This window comes from Prunus mume, linkage group LG4, assembly GCF_029339155.1.
Source record: "Prunus mume cultivar Tortuosa linkage group LG4, ASM2933915v1, whole genome shotgun sequence".
Classification (NCBI taxonomy): domain Eukaryota; kingdom Viridiplantae; phylum Streptophyta; class Magnoliopsida; order Rosales; family Rosaceae; genus Prunus; species Prunus mume.
This window is the reverse complement of record NC_142701.1, coordinates 3166488-3193778: the sequence shown is the minus strand read 5'-3', so window position 1 is coordinate 3193778 and position 27291 is coordinate 3166488. Positions and strand designations below refer to the sequence as shown.

At 36.8% G+C, this 27291-nt stretch overlaps 1 protein-coding gene across 1 annotated transcript; it reads right to left on the bottom strand.

The window, feature by feature from the left end:
• Positions 1 to 12213: 12213 nt before the first annotated feature.
• Positions 12214 to 13002, bottom strand: LOC148917673 (uncharacterized). Its single transcript, XM_089050371.1, has one exon. It carries the CDS (start codon positions 13000 to 13002, stop codon positions 12214 to 12216), a length of 789 nt encoding a protein of 262 aa, XP_088906497.1.
• Between the last annotated feature and the right edge of the window lie 14289 nt (positions 13003 to 27291).

Sequence of the window (27291 nt, the reverse complement as noted above, 5' to 3'; positions counted from 1 at the left end):
CATGTTTAAATAACTGGCCACTATTAAGACATGCATGTTGGTTATCTAGTTCAAGCTTACATAAACACCATATGACTCTTGAACTGATTAGTGAATGAGTGGGTATGCATTTACGACAAACACCATGTTTAAATGTTTACTTGGTTCCTTAGTGTTCTTCTTAAGCTTAATGGATTCAGATTCATAGTTTAGACTAAACACCATAGCTAAATTGTGTATTCTGAGGACTTGATTAAAACCATACACCATATGGATAATCATATGTAAGAAAGAACGAACTCCATAAATTGAACTAATCAACTTGGGTGATTGTTAACTTGTAGCTTGAAATTGGATTGTCATGGTGAAGTTGAACCCCTAGTGTTTGTTTCATTATTGTCTATAAATTTTCTAAACATCTACTTGTTGGTCACTTGTTATTTTGCATTCCCTTTTAGTAATTTTCAGTTACTTGCTATTTAGCATTCCCTTTTTGTAAGTTTTTGCTCCAAACAACTAAACTCAACCTCATTAAAATTCTATTTAGTCTTAAGGTTACTTGTGAGTCTAAGTAGTAGTAATAAGTGTCTTCATCCAAGTCTCTATGGAATGACCTCGTTCTTGCATTCCTATACTATAATTGATTCGTGCACTTGCGAGAAATAGATAGAGTAAAATCTATCCAACAAGTAAATGGCGCCACTGCTGCGAACTTAATTAAGAGTCTTGTTACTATTGCTTACTTCCTTAGTTTTTCTTTGTTTTCAGGTATTGCATGTCGAACAAACCATTGCTTGAAGTTCTTGGAGTAGTAGTAATAAGTGTCTTCATCCAAGTCTCTGTTGATGTCGTTGACCCCTGGATCACTAACCACTTGGGATGCTGTAGCTAAGAAGTTCTTAGAGAAGTTTTTCTCCCTTCAAAAGACAGTCACCTTGATGTCACAGATTTTCAACTTCTCACAACATGATGGCGAACCATTCAACGAATGCTAGGAGCATTTCAAAGGAACTCTAATGCAATGTCCACATCATGGGTTACCTCTATATTTACAAATGAAATTTTTTTATGATGGACTAACCGAAAGTTGTCAATCGACTGTCAATAATGTTGCAGGTGGAGCTCTAAAGAAAAAGAATGCTCAAGAGTCATATAACATATTTGAGATGTTGGGATCCAATGCTCAACATGAAGATACAAGATGTAAAAGTGTAGGTGTCTATGAGCTTAGTCCTAACAATCAGCTTGTTTTACAGGTTGTTGGTTTACAAAGGAAGCTCGATGTTGTGCTCAATATGGTACCTAAAGTTCCTCAAGTTGAAGTTTGTGCTATTTGCAATGTTCAAGGACACTCAACTCACATGTGTTCAACTAGTAATGATTATCCTACGTTTTTCCATGAACAAGACCATATGATGAATTCGTACAACCAAAGGCCAAGAAATGACCCTTCTCGAACACTTATAATCCTGGTTGGAGGAATCACCCAAACATCTCTTGGAGCAACAATCAAAATTAAGCAAGTTCATCATTCCAACCCAAACTAAGTTCATTGGAGGACACAGTCAAGTTGTTGGCCCAAAATACTTTGCAATTCCAGCAAACTACTAATGGTGCTCTTCAACAACATTATGCTGCCCTTACCAAGATGGAGATTCAATTGAGACAAATTGCGGATAGTTTGAACCAAAGAGAACCTGGAAAATTCCCGAGCCAAACATATGTGAATCCCAAGCATCACGAGCAAGCCAAAGCAATCTTAGTGCTTAGAAGTGGTGAGGTTATTGATAATAAAGTTGGCAATGAAGTTACTAATAATGATATCGTGAATGCATGTGATGAACGCAAGGACGAGGCCACACCAAAGGAAGCAATTCCCACTAGCACATCAAGAACTTCACATCTAATGCACAAGGCTGAGAACCCTTATTTGCCACCAATTCCTTTCCTTGGGTGTCTTGCTACAAACAAACACGATAATCTTTTGTTGAAATTTATGATATACTTAGTAAAGTCAATGTTAACTTGCCTTTGCTTGATACGATTAGGAATATGCCAACTTATGGTAAATTTTTTAAGGAGTTGAATTCACACACGAGAAGTATAGCCCTCATGAGAAGGTATTGGTGCCTGAAAATGTAAGTGTTGTCCTTCAAAGGAAGCTTCCTCCTAAGCTCAAGATCCATGCAGTTTTACCATCGACATAACCATTGAAAATAAACGAGCTGAGAGAGCCATGTTGGATTTAGATGCAAGTATCAATCTAATGCCTTATTCAGTGTCTCTTCAACTAGGTTTGGGAGAGTTGAAATCCCTCACACTCAGTTTACAACTTGCTGATTGCTCAGTGAAATATCCTAGAGGTATAGTTGAAGATATTTTGGTTCAAGTTGATAAGCTAATATTGTCTACTAATTTTGTAGTGTTAGACATGGAAGATGCACCTATTCATGACCGTAAGCTACCTATCTTGCTTGGAAGACCATTCATGGCCACAACAAACACTCTCATTGATGTTAAAAATGGCATCCTCAAAATGACAGTCCTTGGCCAAACCGTAGAATTCAAAGTGTTTGAATCCTTAACTCATCCTTCTAATTCAGTTGATTGTTTTTCAATTGATAGTTTGGATTCCCTAGTTTTATCTAAATTTGTGCAGGCACAATCTGATGATGATTTAGAAATTGTTTTGACACAACCTTTAGGTGACCTTGTTGATGAATTTAAGTTCATGGAAGTGGTAGCTGCCCTTGAGGTTTTGAAACCATTTCATTCTTCCATTTCACCCATTATAGAGCCTCTTAAACCTAGCACCACTAAACTAGTTCCCTCCATTGTCAAGCCACCTAAACTTGAGCTCAAACCTCTTCCTCAACACCTTAAATATGTTTACCTTGGTGAGACAGAAACCCTTCCCGTCATTATAACTTCTGACCTTTCACCATTAGAGGAGGACAAGTTGATTAAAGTTTTAAGATACCACAAGAATGCTATCGGATGGACCATTGCACACATCAAGGGAATAAGCCCTACAATGTGCATGCATCAAATTTTGATGGAGGATGCCAAGCCAACTCATGAACCCCAAAAGAGACTCAACCCACATATGAAGGATGTTGTAAGAACTGAAATACTTAAATTACTTGATGTAGGAGTCATTTATCCTATCTCAAATAGCAAATGGGTGAGTCCTATCCAAGTTGTTCCAAAAGTCAGGCATCATAGTGGTCAAGAATGAGAACAATGAGCTAGTGCCAACAAGACCCATCACGGGATGGAGAGTTTGCATTGATTATCAGAAGCAAAACACTGCCCACTAGAAAGGAGCACTTTCCTTTACCTTTTATTGATCAAATGTTTGAAAGGCTAGTTGGTCACTCACATTATTGTTTCCTTGATGGTTTTTCAAGTTATAATCACATTGCAATAACCCCGAAGGATCAAGAGAAGAAAACATTCACAAGCCCTTTTAGAACATTTGCGTATAGACGAATGCCATTTGGTATATGCAATGCCCAGCTACCTTCAAATGATGCATGATGCCTATTTTTCAAACATGATAGAGAGGTTCATTGAGGTGTTTATGGATGACTTTTCAGTTTTTGGATCCTCTTTCAATAATTGTCCTGAACCACTTGCCATTAGTGCTTAAAAGATGCCAAAAAACGAATCTGATTTTGAATTGGGAGAAGTGTCACTTCATGGGAAGCAAGGTATTGCGTTAGGCCATTCTATTTCCAACAAAGGTATTGAAGTAGACAAAGAAAAAATTGATTTGATTTCTAATTTACCAACCCCTACTTCAGTGAAGGGAGTGAGGAGTTTTCTAGGACATGTAGGTTTTTATCGTCGTTTTATTAAAGATTTCTCCAAAATTGCTCGTCCTCTATTCAATCTTTTAGCCAAAGATGCTATTTTCAACTTTGATAAAGATTGTTTAGATGCGTTTAACACTTTGAAACTTGAACTAACATCAACTCCAATTATCAAGGCATCAGATTGGTCTTTACCTTTCGAATTAATGTGTGATGCTTCTAACTATGCTCTTGGTGCAGTTCTAGGTCAAAGAGTGAATAAGCCCCCTCATGTCATCCGTTATGCAAGCCTAACATTAAATGATGCTCAACTCAATTACTCTACAACTGAGAAGGACTTGCTTGCTATAATTTTTGCTTTAGAGAAGTTTTGTTCATACCTTATTGGTTCTAAAGTGATTGTATATTCTGACCATGCAGCATTTAGGTACTTATTAACCAAGAAGGATGTTAAGCCACTCTTGCTTTGATGGGTATTGTTGTTACAAGAATTTGATTCAGAAATCCGAGATAAGAAAGGGTGTGAGAATGTTGTTGCTGATCATCTCTTTCGTCTCATTGATGGTAACCAAGAGAATAAGGATGTCCTACCCCTCAATGAATCTTTTTCGGATGAACAACTATTGGCCATTCATGATCAAGAACCATGATATGCTGATTTGGTTAATTATCTTGCTAGTGGTGTTTTGAGAGATGATTTAACTTTTCAGGAAAGAAAGAAGTTCCCTGCCACAGCCAAATATTACTTCTGGGATGATCCATATTTGTGCAAACTATAACGACCCGGTCCTAAATAAATTGGTAAATAGTAATTTATTCAGATAAAGGACCATTTTGCCCATAGAATATTTTATTAGGTTTGAAGTTGACTTTTTGACCAGGAAGGAATTTTGGAATTTCGACTGTACCATTGCGTAGAGCACGGCGAGATGGGTCCGTAGACACGTAGTGGGCTCGAATCAGAGTTGTAACGAGAGAGATACGATCAAAATACCTTGAGTGGCAGAACCGTAAATATTGTGCGAAGGGTTTGATAAAGTCGAAAAGCCCTCACCTCTCTCTCTCTCTCCTTCGCGCAGTCCTCTCTCTCCTCTGTCGCGAAACCCCTTTATCAGCGGTGAGTTCCACCGCTGCTATCGCCACGCTCACCACTAATTGCGCCGGACCGGTCCCAAAAGGACCGCCACTTCTCCTCCTTCCATCCCACTCCATCCCGATGTCGCAGCCACCTCGATCGCCGGAAACTGCAAAACACGGCCGGTTTTTACCCATATTTTCCAAAGCTCGTTCCGCGATTTCGGCTACCAAATCTTGCGAGCTAGGTATGCTTTCTCATCCTTTTAATGTATTCTAGCTGCTGGTTGTGTTATTTAGGATCAATTTCTGCGTTTTGGTAGTTAAATAAGCGATGGAAGTTTTGGCCCATTTCACCTCCGATTCCGCCACTTCGTCGACTTTTGGGGTAGGCCCTAACAAAAGTTGCTCCACTCTAGGTGCTGATCATGTAGGTATAAGTTTTGGCTGGCTGTTTGGAGGTCTTTCGATCGCCGGAATCCCTTTTGCCCGGCGCGTGGGCCACTATTTGGCTGAGCTTAGGTTCCTAAAATACTTATCATGTCGTCCCGAGCACGACGATATGCTTATATATGAATTTGGATATCGTTTGGTCGTCGATCGGATATCGCATATTGCGCGTTATCTAGGTTCGATAGGTTTGGATCGTCATATGGTCTTGAATTGTTTATAGGTTAATCTGGACATCCTTAGGATCGTGTAGGATTCGACGGATCGTAAAACGGAGTCCCAGATGCTCCCAAAATGCCAACCTTAGGGTTAGGGTTATAGTAGCCGTCCGATCGTGCGATTGTGAGTGATCCGACCGTCTAATCTGGACCAAACTTGCAGGACGTGTGTCCTAAGCCTTGTAGAACCTATAGGAACTTTCAGATTGGAATTTGGAGGCTGTGGGCCCCATGGGCCCGTTTGACCAAGTTTGGGTAGTTTGACCCTTGGTTGACCGAGAGTCTTCCGAGGTAGTTTTACCTTCCTAGGAGGATTATAATTACCCTAGGGACAGGTCTTGATTGTTAGTTGAGTATGTTGATTATGTGGGATTAGGATATTAGTTTATGATTTTAAAGTGGGGGATTATCGGATTCTATATTGGAAATTAATATATGTAGTATAAAGATATAAACATGTTTAATTTTACTGTGTAAGTACCACCCGTGATTGTGAGGTCCCACGTGTCGTAGGATTTTCCGGCAGGACAGTGCCCCATACGTGGGCTTGGTAGTACCCGCGTATGGGGAGAGATTGTGATATGATGATGAGGTCACACGTGACGTAAGAGTAGCCGACATGTTGATGACCCCATATGTGGCGTTGGTAGTACCAAAGCATATGGGGAATATTATGTTATGCTTGTGAGGTCGCACGTGTCGAGGAGTAGCCGGCGTGTTGATGCACTCCCATATGTGGCGCTGGTAGTACCGCATATGGGGTATATTGTGATATGCTTGTGAGGTCGCGACGTGTCGAGGAGTATCCAAAGATGTTAATGCAGACCCCATATGTGGCGTTGGTAGTACCGCATATGGGGACATATTGTGATATGCTTATGAGGTCCCACGTGTCGTAGGATTATCCAGCGTGCAGACAGGCCCCATACGCGGCGTTGGATTTTCCAGCATATGGGGAGATTATGTGATTATTAGAGAGATGAATTATGGATTATTATCCTGAGTTGGGAAAGAATGATGTTTGAAAAAGATTTTGTTGGGATTTCTGTAATTGGTTGCAAGTTGATTGTTTTGGAAATTTTGTATGAAAGAACTACGTGTAGCTTGATCCCTTAATATGGGTATGTAGGCAGCCTAGGGTAGTGCCTAGGTGCAGCCGCGGGCTAAACTTTGCTCATGTTGTTTTATTGAGATTGGTTCGGACCTCGTCGTTGGTCCCGAAATTCGGGTGAGAACGAGATGTGATTGTGTTAGGAGGTGAAAACCTCACATGTTGAATTTGGGAAAGTTAGATGATGAGAATTGCATTCGGCATTCATAAGTGTGTTTGAACTTATTTTTGCCCTGTTTAAGGTGTTTTTGGGTTAAGAACTTTGTTGGTAGTTTGGTTACAAATTGTCCGAAGGCCGAAGGCCATTTATGTGAATTGCATGTTATTACATTGTGCATGCTGCCAGTTGGGATATTAAATGAGTTTTATGTAGGTTGGAATCTTTGGGAAATGTTCCATTTACAGGGGAGACTTTGCCGAATTTTCGGCAGAAAGTCTCGGGCCCTTATTCCTTTTTGGGAAAAGAGGATATAGTTTCAGATGGGGGCCCGACATCGGGGTGATGTCGGGAATTCCACAGGATTTGTCTCGGGTTTTGAGAAATTCGGGGTATGTCCTATCACAAACATAGCCCCAACCAAATCATAAGGAGTTGTGTCCCGAAGAATTAGCAGCAAAGCATACTCAAGTTCAATCACGAATTTGCATGTGGAGGTCGGTTTGGTGCCAAGAAAACAGCAGCTAAGGTTCTTCAATCTAACATATGAGGTATAGATTTCATGGGACATTTTCCTTCCTTTTTGGGTTATACTTACATTCTTGTTGCTATAGATTATGTATCCAAATGGGTGGAGGCGTTGGCTACAAGAACTAATGATCACAAAGTTGTCCTAAAATTCCTGAGATATATGATATTCACTAGGTTTGGAACTCCTAGAGCTATCATTAGTGATGGTGGCCTTATAGGACAGCCTATAAGACTCCCATTGGGATGAGCCCTTATAGACTCATGTTTGGGAAAGCTTGTCACTTACCAATGGAGATTGAGCACCGAGCATATTGAGCAATTAAAAAGTTCAATTTTGATTTCAAAGAAGCTGGAAATGTCAAAAATGGCAAAACAATGAATTGGAGGAGCTAAGGAGCGAAGCTTATGAGAATGCCAAAATCTACAAAGAATGGACAAATGTTATCATGATAAAGCCATTCTCAGGAAAGAATTCAAGCAAGTTATGAAGGATTTATTGTATGACTCACGTTTGCATCTCTTTCTAGGTAAATTGAAATCTAGATGGCTGGGGCCATTCAAGGTGCTTCAAGTTTTCCCTCATGGAGCTGTTGAGATTGAGAACTTTAAGGGACGGGACAACTTTCAAGGTGAATAGACAGCGGTTGAAACAATACTTGGATGATGTAGTGGAAACACAAGTTGTTGACTCCCATAAGTTCACCACACCCTATCTGTTGGCAACCCAACCACGTTATGTTGTTGTTTTTATTTTAGTTTAAGAGTTGATTCCTTTGTGTCTTTTATGTCTAGTTTGGTTACTGCATTGCATTTCCTTTCTTTTAAACATCGAGGACAATGTTTCATTTAGGTTTCGGGTGTGGGATGAAACTTGTTCAATGTCTAAGTCTTAGTAAAAGATTTCTTTTGCTTACTAATGAAGATGTATATGCAATGTCATTGTCACTAATTCTTTGTTGATGTGTTGCCATGAAAGTGTTTGCATCAGAATTCTGCCATACACATCGTCACGCAATTGGAATTTCAGTTCACAAGGTGCCATACTTAGATTTCTTTAGAAGAATAGTGGAGACTACCCTAGTGAGCTAATTTGAGCTTATTCCATTCTTTGAGAGGGTTTTATTTATTTCTACTCTTACAACTTCCCAGATTCCTCTTATCATGATCTCATTATATTCACCGAATACTTTGAACTATTTGATGTTTTGCAGATACTATGTTGCTTGCTGACATTTGTGAAAAGGATTTACCCATTGATATGATGTAGGCTGTGTGTGTTTAAGTCACTACAAGGCTCTGATATCCTTCCCTATTGTGTGCTTCCTTTACCTAGTTTTGCATCCAAACATTTAAGCCTTTCTTTCATCATACTACAAAAATTGAAATAAACGACGGGAAACCACCGTCGTGTAGAAGGTTTTCCAACCGTCATGAAATCGACCATCATCTTTTGTACTATCAACAACGACGGTTAATAACCGACATTGTTAAGGAATTCAACGTCCAGATTTATTACTAACCGACGTGTAATTACTATATAATTAGCTTAAAATGAAATCTCCGACAACATTAGACGATGGCTTTATGAAAACAGAGACGTCTAAAGACTGTTACATGTCAAGATCAAAAGAAGAACCAACGTACAGATAATTATCCACGTCTCTAAGTGAAGGAAAAAAAACTTGGATAAGCTAGAAACCGTCGTGGTAAATATTTATTACGTTAAAAAAAACCGACCTGCGAACCATAAACAACGACGTACACACAAACCAATAGATGTTTAAAAAGTATTACATGTCATTTGTCTTTCAATTACCGCCGTAAAATAAAATAACCACGTCCTGCACTAGGCATCACCGACACTTATGTATTTATTCACGTCGCGAACCATAGTACAAACCGACATGTTAACTCGTTGACACGTCTTTTTTTTTTCCAGAATCGTCGTTTAAATAGTACAAAGAAGGCCCTTTAACAGAGGTAGACGTCAGTTTTTCTAAATAACCAATGTCTAAAATATTTAAAATGATAGAATATTACTCAATATCGACGTACAAAACTCTCCCCCACGTCAGTTTATGTCAAAGGTTGAGGTTATAAATAGTATTTAAGGCGTGGATAGGAACATAACCGACGTGGATTATAGATTCAATGTTTGTTGCTTTAAAATAAAGGACATGGTTAATTACTTCACTATGTCTACAGATCCACCTGCTTTACGTTGTAATTACTTACCACGTCGGTTCTTATTACATAATGACATGGTTGTCCTTTTAAAAGTCGCTTGTATGACCTGTCATGATGTATGTATGCGCGAGACGTCAGTTGTTTTAGACTAGGAAACGTGCAGAACGTCTGTCACGATAGTTAATGGAACTGGACGGCCTTTATTTTGAGCTTTAGACGACAGTTTATTTTAAGCAAACCGTCTTGATTTCTTTTTCAGATGTCTGTTTTTTTGTTTTACGGTCTGTTGCCTTTTTGAAACCCGACGTTGTTTTTATCTTAGAAGTCAGTGTTTCCAATTTTTATCCCTGGCCGTCGTACTTTAAAGCTTTAGCCCAGCTTTTTTAATTTTTGATTTGCCTTGCGCAAAGCCTGCATAATGAAAATGTGATAAGAATTAATGTCATACAATTAACTGAATAACTAAGGTCATACATTACAACAATCAATCAATCCATATATCTTCACACTCATCTATAATATTTTCATTCCCAAACTCACCCACTAGGTCATCGAATGTGTCAACATTTGGTATCCCTCTAGTAAATGGCTCACACTCAATTCTAGTATCACCTATCACATCATCACCAATAACATCATTATATTCTCTATTAGGCATTGATAACACTACCGACCAACCACGATGCATTGGGTCGTCAACATAAAATACTTGTTTGACTTGAGAAGCCATAACAAATTGGTCATTCCTATATTCAATTTTACTCAGATCTACAAGGGTAAATCCAAGTTCATCAACTACAAGGCCCATAATGTTATCTATCCAATCACACCTCAAGACTGGGATTCTAAACTTTTGGTAGTCAAGATCCCAAATTTCTTGAATAACACCATAAAAACCCATATTGGAAACAATAGGATTTTTATCCTTGGCACTAGCAACTTGCATAGTATGTGCAAGTAAATAAACTCCACTATTTTGGACAGTTCGCACATCATCTTGTGCCTTGGTGTTAAATTTAACAACATTAATAAGATAGCTCCTGTATGATGGCACTGCCATGCTTGGACCAGCTGCTAGCCTCCTCAAATTTTCTGATACGCCATTATGCTCTTCCCCATTAAGTTCACTTTGAACCTGCAAATTAATCATATATACCTTAATTCAATCTAACATATAGAATGGAAGAAAATTAAAAGTTGAATATGCATGTCATTCAATAACATATATATACCTTAAAGTGGAGCCATTGAATGAAAGTGCTATCATGCTTATCTTGCAGCCACTTTGTTCTTTTTCTAAATTTTGGATAAGTGGTCTTGATGTGGATCATATGTTCCCTACATTCACACCAAAAATAAAGCATTACAGTCCCTTGTATATAAGATAAACATAAAGAATAATAATATTTTATATGGCACTCCATATGAAAAATAAAAGTCATACGTACTCGATATAAGGTAGGACTTCCGCCGTATTCTCCAAGACATATAGATGTGTCTGGTTTAACAAGTCCAGATCAACTAAGCTTACTGTGCAACCTGATAATGGCTTCGAAACTCCCATCTTCTGGCTTGAAGGCACTCCAACCTGCATTTAACATCGATAAATACTGGTGCAAAACTTTACAACTTCTTCAAATATATACCGCCAAGAATGCAACCTTCCAGAAGATTACGGTTTTGAACATACCCTTTTAGCACTTTCATATACCTTTCAAACGAATACATTCATCTAAAATATACTGGGCCGCATAGACAAACTTCTTTGACAAGATGTACTACTAGATGAACCATGATATCAAAGAACGAAGGGGGAAAGTACTTCTCAAGCAAACACAAAGTAACTACTACATCTTCTTCCAATTTATCTAGCTTGGAAACATCTACCGTCTTTGCACATATAGAATTGAAGAAGAAGCACAATCGAGTTATTGCATACCTTGCAGGCTTCTCCAAAATAGAACGAATTGCTACAGGGAGCAATTGTTGCATCAAGGTATGACAATCATGAGATTTAAGTCCAAGAAGTCTTTTAAAGATACAAGATTTTTTATATTTGAACAATAACCTTAAAGAACCTTCATACCATAGAAAGAATTGTAAACCGCTCTATTCTCTACTCTTGACAAATTCCAAGGCCCTAGGGGCAAGCGAGTACATCTTTGTCCATACTCGGGTTGCAAATCAGTTTTGACCCCCATGTTCAATAAATCTAACCAAGTAGCAATCTCATCTTTATTTTTTCCAGAGAACTCCAGCAATGTACCAATGATACTATCTCAAACATTCTTCTCAATATGCATAACATCTAGGACATGCCTCACATGAAGGTATTTCTAATACTCGAGATCAAAGAATTTTGATTTCTTCTTCCAACAAACTCTGTCACCATCATTCTCACCAACACTTCCCCCATTTTTCGAGCCCGATATGTAATTAATATCTTCAACCATGTGCAACACTTCTTCTCTAGTTAATGGCTCCGGAGGCGTGCCATATTCAGGTTTCCCATTAAAAGCTGCAAGCTGCCTTTGATATGGATGATTGATTGGTAACCATTTTCTATGCCCAATGTAACAAATTTTGTGGCCATTTTTCAACTTGTGACTAGGTGTATCATCGCCGCATATTGGACTAGCTTTATATCCTTTAACGACACAACCAGATAAGTTTCCATAAGCAGGAAAATCATTAATTGTCCACAGTAATACACCTCTGAGTGTAAAGTATTCTCCGAATATGTGAATCATACACTCCTCTAATCCTATCCCATAGAGATTTTAAATCATCAATCAAAGGCTCTAAGTAGACGTCTATATCATTTCCAGGCCGTTTAGGACTGGAAATCAATAAGGTTATGAACTTCCATTTCATGCATAGCCATGGTGGGAGATTATATGTAACTAAGATAACTGGCCAACAACTGTATCTGCTACTTAAAGAACTGTGGGGATTGAATCCATCAGATGAGAGAGCCAATCTCAAGTTTCTTGGCTCTTTACCAAACTCGGGCCATTTATCATCAACAAGTTTCCAAGACGGGGAATCCGCTGGATGAGACATTTGACCGTCAACTGATTTTCTAGCAGCATGCCAAGTCAAACTCTTAACTATCTTATGTGATTGAAACATCCTTTTAAACCCAGGAATTGGAGGAAAATACCACACCACCTTCGCTGGCACACCCTCTTTCAAGATTGAATCTTTTCCGTCCTTCCACCTTGAGACACCACAAGTAGGACAATTAGTTGAATCTTCATAATCCTTCCTATACAAGATGCAGTCATTGGGACATGCGTGGATTTTCTCATAACTCATCCCTAAAGCAGACAATGTCTTTTTGACCTCGTACATAAAGGAAGGTAGTGTATTTCCTTCTGGAAGCAAATCTCCTTGAAGTATCAATAATTCTGTAAAACAAACATCACTCGTCCCATGTTTTGCTTTCAAATGATATAACTTCACTAAAGCCGACAACATTATGTACTTACTGCTACCAGGGTACAAGGGTTGATCTCCATTCCCAATCACAGTGGCAAACTCATAAGGATCAAATCCAATATCTCCTAAATCATTATCATCCATCCCTACTACTTCATAAACAAAACTGAACCCACATTGCTCATCCTCTTCCACATTTCTACTAGCATTAGTAGTCCATTCCCAAGGTTCTCCGTACCATGTCCAAATCTTATAGCTTTGGTCAAATCCATTAAAGTATAAGTGGTCCCTTATAATTCCAACTCCAAACAATCGAATATTCCCACATTTAACACATGGACAACGAATATGAGTTGTATTTACAAGATTTTCTACAGCAAAATTCAAAAATCCTTCCACATCTAACTCATATGCCTTTGATCTTCTATCCGCATGCATCCATGACTTATCCATCTCACACACTATAAAATCATACATATAATAAAGTGAAAAGACCAGCAATGAAACACTACTATATTGACAGAGAAGAGAACAAAGTGGGAAAAATGAAAAAAAAAATGCACAATAATCAGACAATGGTTTTTACAAAATAATCGTCTCGTAACATAGATTAAGACGACAGTATGTCTATTTACCGTCGTCTTTAAGCAAACAACAAGATATTTGTATTCTTTTTGAAGAACAGGGCTGGGTTATGGTCGACTAAAAATGACGACGGTAATAAATAAAAAGCCGACGTATACTAAAAATTTAGACGAGTGGTTTACAAAAAACCAATGCCTAATTCTTCCATCCCCATTCCATTTCAAAGAACCCTTAACAGAATGCAAACCTCAAAACATAAAAAGAACCCATATATAGCTCCCAAAACATAAAAGAACCCATATTAAGAAACCAAAGCTAAGAGAATATACAAACTAACAAAATATTTAGAGAGATCTAAGAGAATATACAAACTAAGAGAATATTGAGAGAGTGCTGAGAGAATATATACAAACTAATAATAAGAGAATACTGAGAGAGAGCTGAGAGAATATACTTACATGGATATTGAGAGAGAGCTAAGAGAAAATATCAAATGCTTGAGAGAGCTCAGAGAATATACCCAATGCTTTGAGAGAGAGCTCAGAGAAAATACATAATGCTTTGAGAGAGAGCGAAAACTTTAAGACAAATTTACGTTGAAGAGAGAGAAGGAAATACTTTAGGGTTAATGGAAATTCGGAAAATTTTAGATCCCGGTCAAAAATTTCAAAGGACCGCGTTTATTAAAGACGATTGTAAATACAACCTAATAGTCATTTAATTTCATATTTACAACGACAGTTATGTTACATTTACGACGTTGTATTGTGTTTTGACATCGCCCATACAAAAACCGACGTCTAAAATACTAAAAAATTAGCTTTGGTGTGTGTTTCCTAAGATTCGAAAGTGCATATTGACCAAAAAGAGCGAGAGCAAACTGGCATCGTTTCAATAAACCCTAAACCCTAAATTTTACAATAATTATAAAAAAATACACAAGTATGAGAAAAATGACCCGAAAATTGCTATGGACTGCTTACAACAATGCCTTCTATATTATTAGGCTAAAATCTATATTAAAGAATTTTCAATTTTATGACCACCAATGGATCACATAAACCTTAGGGTTATGTAATGGAAAGTATAATAACTATTGTGCTTTGTCTCTAAATTATTTTGACTTTTGTTATCACTTCTAATTTTGAAATCTAAAATTAAAATTTTCAGGCATGTAGGGGATAGATATTGTCTCAATGAGTGCATAGAATTTGTCGGTTTATTTTTCGGATTTTTTATGAATATTTTTTTAATATTAGTAATTAAATACAAATATAAATAATTTTAACATTAAATTTTTTAAAGATTTAGGGGAGATAAAATCTTCCAATGAGTGCATAGTAGTTGTCAGTTTATTTTATGGAATTTGTTTTGAAATTATTATGAATATTAAGAATAAAATATAAAAGTCATACAAAAATTGAATACGAAAGTACATAACCGATGTTTTATCAGTTTACAACGACGTTAAGTAACTCATAATGTCGTCCTAGTAAACATTAAACGTCGCAATGTAATAACTGCCGTGTTTAGTTATTTACAACATCTATTACTATTTGATGATGATGTTGTTTATGAATACAACGTCACCATTTAACCTGTAACAGATGTTGCATGTCTCTATAAATATTTTCGTAGATTTCAGTTTTTTAAAGAAACCGACGTGTATATCAACCTTAAATGTCATTTTTGAGAAATGTTGTCGATGCTTTGTTTCCCGCTATAACAAGATGGCGGTGGTTTATATATAAGAGACGGGTAAAGATGAATGAGACGTCGGATTTTGGGAATTAATTTACATTTTAGTTCATTTTAACATTTATATTTTATACAAAAAAAAAATTAGAAACAACAATATATTTCATATGATTTTTTTTATGAATGTTCAAATAATTACTAAAAATATGTTTATATACATTGTCAAAAAATTAAAATAAACCTAAACATTTTTAAATAAATGTATATTATCAATTATTGTTTTGTAATTGCTTGTTCATGAATTCTGCCCATTCCAACCTGACTTCGTCAATATGTTCTTGACTATACACAACTGGTTCCTTTTTCTTGTCAAACTGCAAATAAAGAACAAAAAACCGACGTGCTACAAGTAATACAACGACGTGTTAAAATAAAGAAATTATATATTAAATTTTACCTTCTTCTCAAAGGCTAGGCCTGGATCATGAATTATATCTCTCATGAAACGCATCACGTAATAGCCACACTCTACATTTGTTGGTTGTCTAGGAGTGCCTTGTAGATTTTTCCATATGGGTGATTTACGTGATGATTGTTTCCCTTTGTGAGAGTTATACATTTTGATTGAACTGTTTCAAGAAAACAAAAAGTGTTAATGACAAAACTAAAAATCAGCATCAAAATTATTAACCGTCGTGGTAAATAATTGTAGATAACGGTTTTGTAAAACAAATGACGTTGTAGTTTATATACAACGTTGGAAAATAAGAACCGTCGTTGTGTTTCATTCTAACGTCGATGACGACGAAAAACGACGTATAACCAAAGTTAATTTTAAATGAAAGTTTAACAGAAAAAGTCCTAAAATTAAAAACAAAATCGACGTGGTATTTCAATTAAAACGACGGTTTCAAGAAAATACTGACGTTGTAAATGATTGATAACGTCAGTTATAATATACCGTCGTTGTGTTTTCACTACAATGTCAGTATTAGAAAAAGCTGTCGTATCAATCAAATGCAGATATAAAACATCATAGGTTTTCATTAATAAACTTACGTATTCACTATATTTCTCATGTCCTCGTCAACAGAGCGGTTTGGCAATGAATTCATGTAATAGACAGTCTCCTTAGCTGGTCTCACAATTATTAACACCCAATGACCCCTACACAAAATTATCCATATATATTAAATACACTACAAAAAAAATATATTACAAGGAACCAATTACGTATAAAAGGGGACTAACCCTGGATTATAAGGCACCAAGTAAAATTGATCCCCATCTGCCTTTTTCAAGCTTTCTGAGAGATGTTTTGAGCAGTGAGATAACGTTCCAGATTGAGAGCTGACTTGTCCAGGGTCCACGAGGCCAACAAGCTTTACCATATTTGCCATTTTTGAATAGTCAAATAGGTACCTAATTAAATATATGAAATTCAATTAAATAAGATTTTAATTTAAAAGAAAGAAAAAGTAAAAAAAAACAAAATTGGATTTCTAGAATTACCTTATGTATACTGCAATCACTGTGGCTCCAATCTCAACCATGGAAGCAAACTATAAAATGTCTTCACTCAAGAGCCAGGTATCATGATCGCCAAACATTTCCTCGCATGTGAACTGTAATGGTCGCGTTAGCAGACTTCAACTTGGTCTCGACATATTGGCATAGGGCTAATAGAGAAATAAAAGTTAGTGTGTTCATGAAGTAAAATAAACGACTCCGACAAATCAAGAAAACCGACGTGGTACATAATATCAACGACGGTTTCTAAAACATACTGACAGGGTAAAGGTTATAGATGACGGTACATACATAGCAGTCGTTGCGTAAAAGTTATAACGTCGCTACACAATAAAAAGGTCGTCTAGGTTAAACTAGATGACGAGTTTTATAAACACAGACGTCCATTTAAAATATAAAATTCAGAAAAAGCATATGTCAGAGATTTTACCGTTTGATCTTGACGGTTTTCAGCAGCATCAGCATCAAGCATCATTCGTGGGATTGTCTTCATCCAATTCAGGGGCTCTCACATTAGAGCAGCTTGCTTTGTTAGACATTGGATTTTTTGGGCTTTGCTCTTGAGGAATTGGAGGAATTGGAGTAATTGGTGTAGTTGGTGTAGTTGGAATTTTTCTAAGCATGTTAGGATCAAAGTTGGGAATTAGTTGACTGAACTGTTTCAACATAATTTCCCTCTCTGCTCTGACAGCCTCCATAACACTTTCCTTTGCCCGCCTCCATCTTTTTGGTTTCCTCTCTCACAGCTGCCACAACACTTTCCTTCAATTTGTCAGCAAATTTTACTCTCTGCTGTCTCGCAAATTGAAGAATTGAGTTGGGGAAACCCAACTCCAACACCTCTGACCCTCCCACCATGCTCGGGGTTCCCAAAGCCATGGTCAAAACATCGATGCTCTAAACGAGTGCCCTCAGAGACTTGTTTTTTCAAATCATCCCAAAAGTGAGAGAGGAATGTCAGTGAGTGAATAGATAGTAAAACTGATCAAAAATAAATTAATAAAAATATTAACCGATGTGGTAAACAGGTTATAACGACGGTTTGTTTTAAAAACAGACGCATAAAATAATTTAATATGTCGTCCCAAAACTACCGTCATTTTGTATACATTAAAACGTCGGTCCATGAAATAACCATCGTTTATTTGACATCATAGATAAAAACACGAAACCAAAATGTTCACTGATCCAGAAATAGTGTACAAACCAATTGCAGAGAAATAGAGAGGGAGAGAGAGTGTGTGTGCGTGTGAATATGAAAAAAGTTCAAAATTTAATTTAAAAAACCTTATACAGAAACACAAAACCGTCGTTGTAATTCAATGAAGACGTTGGATTTATAAAAATACTGACGTTATATATTTTTTAAAAGGCGGTGATTAAAAACCATCGTGGGGTTTCATGTCTAACGACAGTTGATAAAAAGATCGACGTCTGAATGAAAAATAAAACCTCTGTTTTACAAGTTTAGAACAGAGTCAGTGAAACTTACGATTAATTTTGCCTTCTATGTAACCTTTGGATCAAGGATGTTTCCTTGTTTATCTTCTCTTGCCTTCTTCCATAGCAGAAATCGATCGATTTCTTCATCGGGCATGGTTTCTTCCAATTGATCCTCCAAACCAACATACCCTTTTCGAGACAACCTATGGTTGTACTCGCATTTCTCCCTTCTTTGTGACTGCTCAGAATGCATAGCCTCACAATTTGGGGAAAGCCTTGAAGCTACAAAGGCATCCCATTCATATTTCTCTACGAAGTTATAAAGCTGATGGGGCTCTTTTAACTTCTCCTTCTCATTTGCGAATGGGAGGATAAACTGCCTAGTTAAGGTAGACTTAAAATCCTTCCATTTTTTGGTAGCATACGACAACACCATCTTCTTGCCCTCTTCCTCAACAACATAAGCCATTTGAATAGCTTCCCAAATCTACTCCTTCAGGTCCTTGGGCAATTGAGTCCATTTATTGTCCACATGAAAGACTCTGGTGCATGCCAAAATACCAATTTAACTCTGCATCTCAATAGTAGCCTGCCATGTGGTTTGCCACTTTTATTGTACTCAACCACATGCTTAATCTTCTGGATTTTTCTCTTCACAACACGACCCAATGTGTTGATACCGCGATTAGGTTTCGTCACTTCATCAAATGTCGCAGAGCTTGGGTCTTTCTCGGAAGATGAAGTAAATCTCATCTTCTTGGGGGATTGCTTGGAAGAGATTGTGCCTTTGAAACTGCAATGTCCTTGCCTTGACCTTTTGATGCCTGAAAATCCTTACTTTGAGATTTCGAAACCATGCTTACAAAGAAATACAAATTGCAAGAAAAATAACGATGGTTAGGTAAAATACAGATGTAAAATGAAAGTTCAGACGATGGACAAAAAACAAAACCGTCGTGCAAAGCAACAGAAACGTGGATGTGTTAATACGACGTAGTCATTAACTTAACACGACGGTCATTAAATAAGACCGTCGTTGTATTATAAATTCATTAAAAAAATGGCCCAGTTTTTTCTCTCCCACGTTCTCCCAACAAATCAGACGACGGTTTTAAAACTCGTCGTCCTCACAGGACCTGTGAGTGCGAACATTGAAAGATTTGGCATTTTCAAACATGAGTCTTGTTTCAAACATTAGTGAGACTAGTTCTTTAAATAAAAAAACTTCAAATGAAGAAAAAAACGGAGTGAGAAAGTTTTCAAACCTTTGGCTTGCAAAGAAAGTTTCCTTCGGAATCAAATTTTGGAAACGAAGACGAGGAAGAATGTAGAAGTTGAGAGGGATACGAGAATCAGAAACGCAGCTTTTCGGAAATGAGAGGGAACCTGAGAGAAAACTGAAAATTTTAGAGAGAACGTAAAAGTTTAGTTCAGGTGACTAAAAAGTTTATATAGTATCATAAAGATAAATACAACGACGGTGGTCATAAAAACTGCCCTAGTATGTTGTTGTGACGACATTAAAATAATATGAACCGACGTAGTTAGTAAAAAGCCTTTTGACTTTTGTATTCCAAAAACAACGTGGTTAGTTTAGCGCTACACGTCAAAAGTTTACTTTTAAATAAGTAATATTATAAGTTACCACGTTGTTTTTGTATATTAAACCGACGTGGGTTTCCAAAACCTCGTTGCCTTGAGTTTAATAACCGACATTGATTGTATGTTTAATACGTCCTCATTTTTTCAAGAACCGACGTTGATTCCTTTCTTAAACGGCGTTAGTTTTAATGTAACCAACGTGGATATCTTTGAAACTTTTACAGATTTATCTTTAAGACCTTTGAGTTTTTTTCCATTTTCGATTTTCTTTTAGTTTCAGTTTTCAATTAGGGTTCCAACTTCTTCTTGCCCTATGTCTCACCTCTTAGGAGGCAATTGTTTTGGATGTTGATGTGTGTGTATTTGTGTCTCAATTGAGACACAAATACACATACATCATCAATCTCTAAAATATTATCTCTCTAAATGCAAACCAGTGGCTGCCGTCGTCAAATTTTAGAGACAATTGCTTGGATGTTGATGTGTGTGTGCGTTTGTGTATCTGAAAGACACAAACACACACACATCATCAACTTCCAAAAAATTGTCTTTCTAAATGCAAATCTGTGGCTGCCGTCATCAAATTTTAGAGGCAAATCTGTGTCTTTCTGTGGTCCAATTATGATGAGAAACAAAGTTCCATCTGGTAAGATTTCGTAACTCTTGGGATCTCATATCTGATTCTGTCGGCTGTTTTCTATATAAACCGTCGTGGTTATTCTCAATTCTTGACATTAAGTTGATCTACAGACGTATGATAACAAAATTCAAGAAATAAAAATTAAAAAAAAATTACAATTAAGACGACGGTTTAGATATAAGGTCGACGTATAAAGTGAATAAATACGACGGTAATTTTAACTTTACGACGTATATCTTGGATCTCAAAAAAATCTATTCTGTCGGCGGTTTTCTATATAAACCATCGTGGTTATTCTCAATTCTTGTCATTAAGTTGGTCTATTGTCGTAGGATACCAAAATCCAAGAAATAAATAGTAAAAAATAATGTAATTAAGACGACCGTTTAGGTATAAGCGTAGATGTATAAAGTAAATAAATACGATGGTAATTTTAACTTCACAACGTGGTAAATTTTATTACACGGCGTTAATTGAACAAACCAACGTGGTTAGAGTTAAAGATACCATCGTAGTATGGAACATGAAATAAGTCGACAAATTTATATTTTACGTCGTTGTACATGTATTTAAGACGGCGGTATTTTGTAATATACCGCCGTGGATTCTTTTGAAATTATGTGACGCCGGATACGAAAACTTGGTCATTGCGGAGAAAAAATGGCGGCTATTTCTTTAAACCGTCGTCTTTACTTTCAATGTCGGTTAATTCATACCTTCTGCCGTTGTTTTTGGGCTCTGAGTTTACTCTGAGGAAAACCTTTTTCAATAAGATGTCGCTTTTTAAAACAGGTGTGTCGTGTTTTAAAAACAACCATTGGAATCCCCATTTTTTCGGTGTTTAAGTTATTCTTACACGGCGGTTTTATAAAACCGTCATCTTTTCAAACACAACGACGGTTTTCCGTTAAATCGTCATTTTTTTCTGGTTGTATTTTTCACTTTTTGTAGTAGTGATCACCCACATTACTCCTTCCCTTGTATCTTAATCTAAGATACCATCCCCTGTTTAGCCATACCTTATAATTGGAGAACATGTCAAGATCCAACGAAATGAAGAAGCCAGGATGCGCCTACCTATCAAATGTAGTGAATTAGTGGGCAAATGCAATTGAAAGAGAAAAGCAAGAGATTGACAAATTCTGGAAAAAAAAATATGTGTATGTACAAAAAGAAAAAAAAAACATGTTCTTGATCAATGTTCAAATTCAGTTCAAAGAAGCACATTGCCTTGAAGATTCACAAAATGTAGCCATTTACCAGGTAGCAAGAAGGAGCACTCTTGGCATGTTCTTAAGTCCTTGATTTTCATGTCACTTGTTTTCATAACCCCTACCCTCAGCCTGACATTACAAGCTTTAAGACCTAATTGATTTTTGTTTTATTTAAAATTGGTATAGAGTTATTCTAATGTTAAGTAGGAGATAGGGAGCTGAGAGCATCTTCAAGAGAGTCTCTAAATTTTAGCCAAATTCTAGCTAAAATAGCTAGAAAGTCATTATAGCAAACTATTTAAAATGTGTTTTCTCTAGCAATGTTCTCTATTTTGGCTAATCTCAAATATGTTATTATTTTGTTCTCTTTCTCTTTCTCTTTCTCCCACTTGCAAATGAAAAATATTAAAAGGAAAATTTTAAAACCAACCCCATCGACCTTCCAAATATCTTTCTCTCTCTCTCTCTCTCTCCCTTGTTTCTCTCTTTATCTTTCTCCCCCTTTCTCTCTCTTGCACAACTTTCGTTTGGCAAGGCTCACTTTCTCTCCTCCTTGCTAGATGTAGCGAGCCAAAAGTTGGTTCTTCAAAATAGAAAGCCAAGTAGGGGAGTCTGCTACAGTTAGGATTTTCCTTCTTTTTAACCAAAATAGCTGGGAATGAGACGATAGCAACTCTCTTATAGATGCTCTAAGCTATAAGAAATCCAAAAGTATGTTAATAAAATATTGTTTCTCTCTCAAATTTTTGCCTCTTTGAAGATACTTGTGTCCCTAGTAGGGTTGGACTTTTTAACATATATATCGATGAACTGACCAAATTGGTATGAACCATTAGATCCAGAATTTTTATAAATTTTGTTTTCATTTTTTATTAATAAAAAAAAAATTTGAACTGCCCCTACTCGGTCCAATTCACAATTCATAACCTCCAATATCATCAGTTCAACCGAATCAAACCAAAATGACATCAACATAAAATGCTTCAAATTCCAAAAAGTAGTGCCAATGACATTCGGAACCCTCACCACTAGTACATAATTCCATTTCAACTCCAGTACAATATATATAAAACCTTAACACTTTTAACCTAACATCCATTGTTCAGCCGCCCCACACACACACACACACATATATATATATATTTTGTTTGAACGTCTTTTCCTTTGTCTCTTTGCCTTCTCTCTTTCTTTATGTCTTCTCTCCCTCTTCACACTTCCCCCAGTCAGCCTCAACGGTGCCGACAAGCTTCTTTGCGAGGAGGATGTTGGTTCACTTGATGGTTGATTAGCCGCTGGTCTCTTTGCATCAACCACCTTTTTGGTGCCGTAGCGATTCCCTTTTAGCTATATCAACCGTCATCGGTCGGTAGGCGGTTTTACTATAAATGTTTGGTTACCAAACTGGTTCCAAACATAGTCCCTGGCATTTGTGGGCTGTTTCCCATTGTTTTAATTTCTGCCATCGTTTTTTGTGCCTATTGAATTATTCCAAACTCTCTTTCTAAAGTTCCATGTGGTTAGAGAAAAGCAATCAAGCATAGAATACAGTAAATATCATCTTTTCTATTTTAACTTTCCAACTTTAAAATGTCAAACAAGTGTTCTTTCTTTCCTCCTCCTTTACTCTTTTTTTTTTTTCAAGAACAAGGACCTTAAAAGATCTTATTCTCTTCTCCCTATCTTTCACAAACATATCAACCTGCGACCAAAACATTTCCAAATTTCAATTTCATGTATTAAGATCTTATTATGTCTCTTAATTTCGTTCTCAATCTCTGTATTAAGATCTTATTATGTCTCTTCATTTCATTCTCAATCTTTCTCTCTCTTCTCTTATCTTCCCAACCTCACGGATAAACATACGATACGACACGACACGGGGATAACAAATTTTCAAAAATGAGGATACGACGTCCGGTAATTTAAAAAATATATAATAATTTAAAAATAACAATATATATAATTTAAAACATATTTTAAATAACATAAAAATGATAATATTATTACTTTTAACATACTTCACTTGTCTTGGTTATAATATTTTATTACTTTTAATAAGACAAACAAAACAAAATCGTTTTGTCAAAACGATAAGACCAGCCATCACGTGGGGTGTGGGTGAAACTGTGATTATTAAACAAACAAAATCTTTGACCCAAAAAAAAAACAAACAAAATCCTTTTGTCAAAAGGATAAGACCAGCTATCAGAACAGAGAAGCACGCGTGAGAAAACAAAATGAAAATGGAGAAGAGAACCCGACGCCGCCAACAATGAAGGATGAAGAAGAAGAAATTGATGAGTAGGGGCACCGCTGGATGAAGAAGAAGAAGGAAGATCTGGGCTTCTTATTTATATCGAAGAAGAAGGAAGATCTGAAAGAAGAAGAAGTGGAGACGTTTTCTGATACACGTATCCTAAACAATGGATACTCGTATCTGTAATGTCAGATACTCGTATCTTTTTGTCGTTGACCGTATCCGTTTAGTCGGATACGATCATTGCGTATCCGCACTCGATCTCTTCGGATACGATACGCGCCTGCGTATCCGTCTCTTAGTTCCCAACTCTTTACTCTGTATCTAGGCTGAACGATGCCAAATCACCACCACTATCATGTTAGAAATATGCCCTAACACCAACCATGTGATGTTGCTTTTTGGATATTTTCCAACACTAATTAACAAGATCGTTGTTTTCAACAATGATATTTGGCATATTATCATAACAGTAACACAACAAGTCATTGGAATATGAAATAGTATGAGAGCTATGAAATGAGATTGGATATAAGGAGATCTCTAATACTTCCACATTAAGTCATTGCATGTAGAATGACTAGTCTCAAGTCATTGCATTTAGAGACACTAAGATAAGTGTGTAGGTGCTTATATAGACAAGTATACTGAACGCGATCAAACCACGAGTTCTAGTATGGAAGTCTTAATCACATATCAAACTAGAACTCATAAGTTGCAATCGTGCAAACTAGTCCTCACACCTGAGACATCTGTAACATCCCGACCCTAATTTAAGTATTTGTTTAATTTAATTAATTTAATAAATTATGAAATTACAATTTTGCCCTCAAGGATAGGATTATTTTGGCCACTTCGGATTTTGGAGACATGAATGGCACCATGATGTAGATCGCGTTGAGATGCGTCCCTAGACATGTAGTGGGCTCAAATCGGAGTTGTAATGAAAAAGTTATGATCAACGGAAGCATAATGACATAACTATAAATATTTCAAAATTGAATTTAAAAAAATATGATCTCTCTCTCTCTCTCTCTCTCTCTCTCTCTCTCTCTCTCTCTCTCTCTCTCTCTCTCTCTCTCTCTTCGCACACGACAGCCCCCTTTCGCTATAGTGATGGTTTTTGGGGCCACCGCCACCGCCACCGCCCACCTCCGACAACAAGGCTAGTACGAAAAGAACCAACTCCACCTCCTCTTCCATCCCGCCTCTCCTAGCAGCTGGAGCAATCGATATTGCCAGCAAAGTACAAAAATTCGGCCAATTTTGACCCAAAACTTCCACCTCTTGTTCCAGCGATTTCAGCCACCAATTTAATCATTTTATTCAATTTATCTAATTGTGAAATTATATTTTTGCCCTTGGGGTGTAGGATTCACTTTGGTTCACTTTTTGATCCGGTTGGATTGTTTCCCTCGGTACATGATAATGATGTGTTAAGTTTGGGTGTGTGTATTTGTATATCTATATATGTATATGGGTATATTTGTGGAGATACTTTCTAGGTTGAGATTTCTTGAGTATGTGCATTGAGACTACCTGCACAGGTATGACCATTGGAAACGAAGTTCAGAATTAAGGTTGGATATTTGGAAATTATTGGCATATTATATTTTGTGTTAACGAGATATTTTGGTGGGTTTAAATTTACAGTTTTACAATAAGGATTAAATAAATAAGTTTATATTTTTCCAAGAAATTAGAAAAGTATTAATTATATGGTTTTCCTTATCTTATGTTATGACATGAACTTACTGAAGTGAATTATTTTCAAGTATCGGATGGTAAATATGCACATATACAAAAGAAATTTGTTGCATAGTGTTTTGATAGTTATTTCCTAAAACGGAGGGGGTTATTTATGTTGAATATAAATTATGTTTAACGCTTTGTTTTCATCCGCTCGCATTTTCTGTTTTGCCCCCCAAGTTCTAGATATCTAAGGTCGAGACCACCATGTCGAGGCCTCAGCATTGTTTGCTCCGTAAGCTTGCAGTGTAGGAACTTCTCTTTATCATTCTCTACTTTCCTTTTTCCTCATCAGGTTTTAAACTTAAATCTTTAGTTGCTCTGCTTGCTCGTTTCCAGTTTGGGTAGAGGGCGTGAAGCCCATTTCAATTGTGTTAACTGTTATGTGTGCCCTTACCTTGTGCATGCTGCAGATTGGCATTATTTCTATACTTGTTTGCAAGTGCTGTAATTTGGGAAATGTTCCAATTACAGGGGGGAGACTTTGCTGAAATTTGCAGTAGGAGTCGAAGTCTTTATAAGTTCAAATTAGGGCTAAATGGATTGTTAGTAAAGTGGATCCAGCATCGGTTAGATGTTAGACAGGAAGTAGGGCTTGTCACAGATTCCGAAGGAGAATCCGGGGCGGGTCCTATCAAAGGGCTAAAGAGTTAACAAAGTTAAATTGGTGTTAAGGAAGAAACATGAGGTCACATGGGTTTTGGTAATAGGAAAATTGGGCTCATAGAGGTATTTGAAAGAAGGATTTGGATTTGACAACAAAGTTAAATTTGCTAAAGAAAACTAATTGTTAGTCCCTTTTCCTGTGAACACTCCTTTTGATGGTTTGATAACTTGGATCTGATTGCTCTATAGAGTGAGGAGGTCTTGGATTAACACCAATGCCACGATTGGAGTTCTGGCTCATGAAGAGGATTCTTTCAACTTCTGAAAAAAATTGAAATTTGGATCAGGTTGACAAGAACAGGGGAGCTTAGGTTTGGACTTTATCGGCTTGTTCCTTTTATCTTGATCTAGAGTTGTATAGGTATGGGTATAAGACTAGCCAAATAGACACGGTATAATAGTGTACGTAGGATGTTGATTTGTTGTGTTTGCGCTTATTCTGGACTTCTGCTCAAGCCATTATGCTCCAAGGGAGGTATTGGCCTTGTAAGTGTATGGATTTTGTAATTTTCTTTTGGCTTCCCTTGACAATTTTGTAATAGGACAATCATTGTCTTTTCTCAAGCTCTAGTTTAGATTAAGAATTACATCTCTAGGTGTTCTTATCTGGCTGCATTGTGATGGACAACAATGTGTTTGACAAAGGTAAGTTTTGCATTGCATTAAATTGCATTAACTAAATTCCTAAAAATTATGACTAGTCATCTTTCTTTCGTATGACTAGTCAAATTCTGTATTGTTAGGATTTCCAACTCACTGTTTCCAGTTGGATCCTACCCAATTTTTTTTTGTCATATTCTGCTAAATTCTCTGCTGCCTTGTACAATTCTAACCTAGGAATTTTGTGTAAAAACAAACGCATTCCTCATTTGGCAGTCGTCACTTTTGCAGGTAAGTTTTGGAAAGTTTCTTTGTAAACTTTCTCTTCTTCCTCAAGTGTAACC

Excerpts from the sequence above, each read along its gene's own strand:
- LOC148917673 (XM_089050371.1), bottom strand. The coding sequence starts at position 13,002 with ATGTTGTCGGCTTTAGTGAAGTTATATCATTTGAAAGCAAAACATGGG.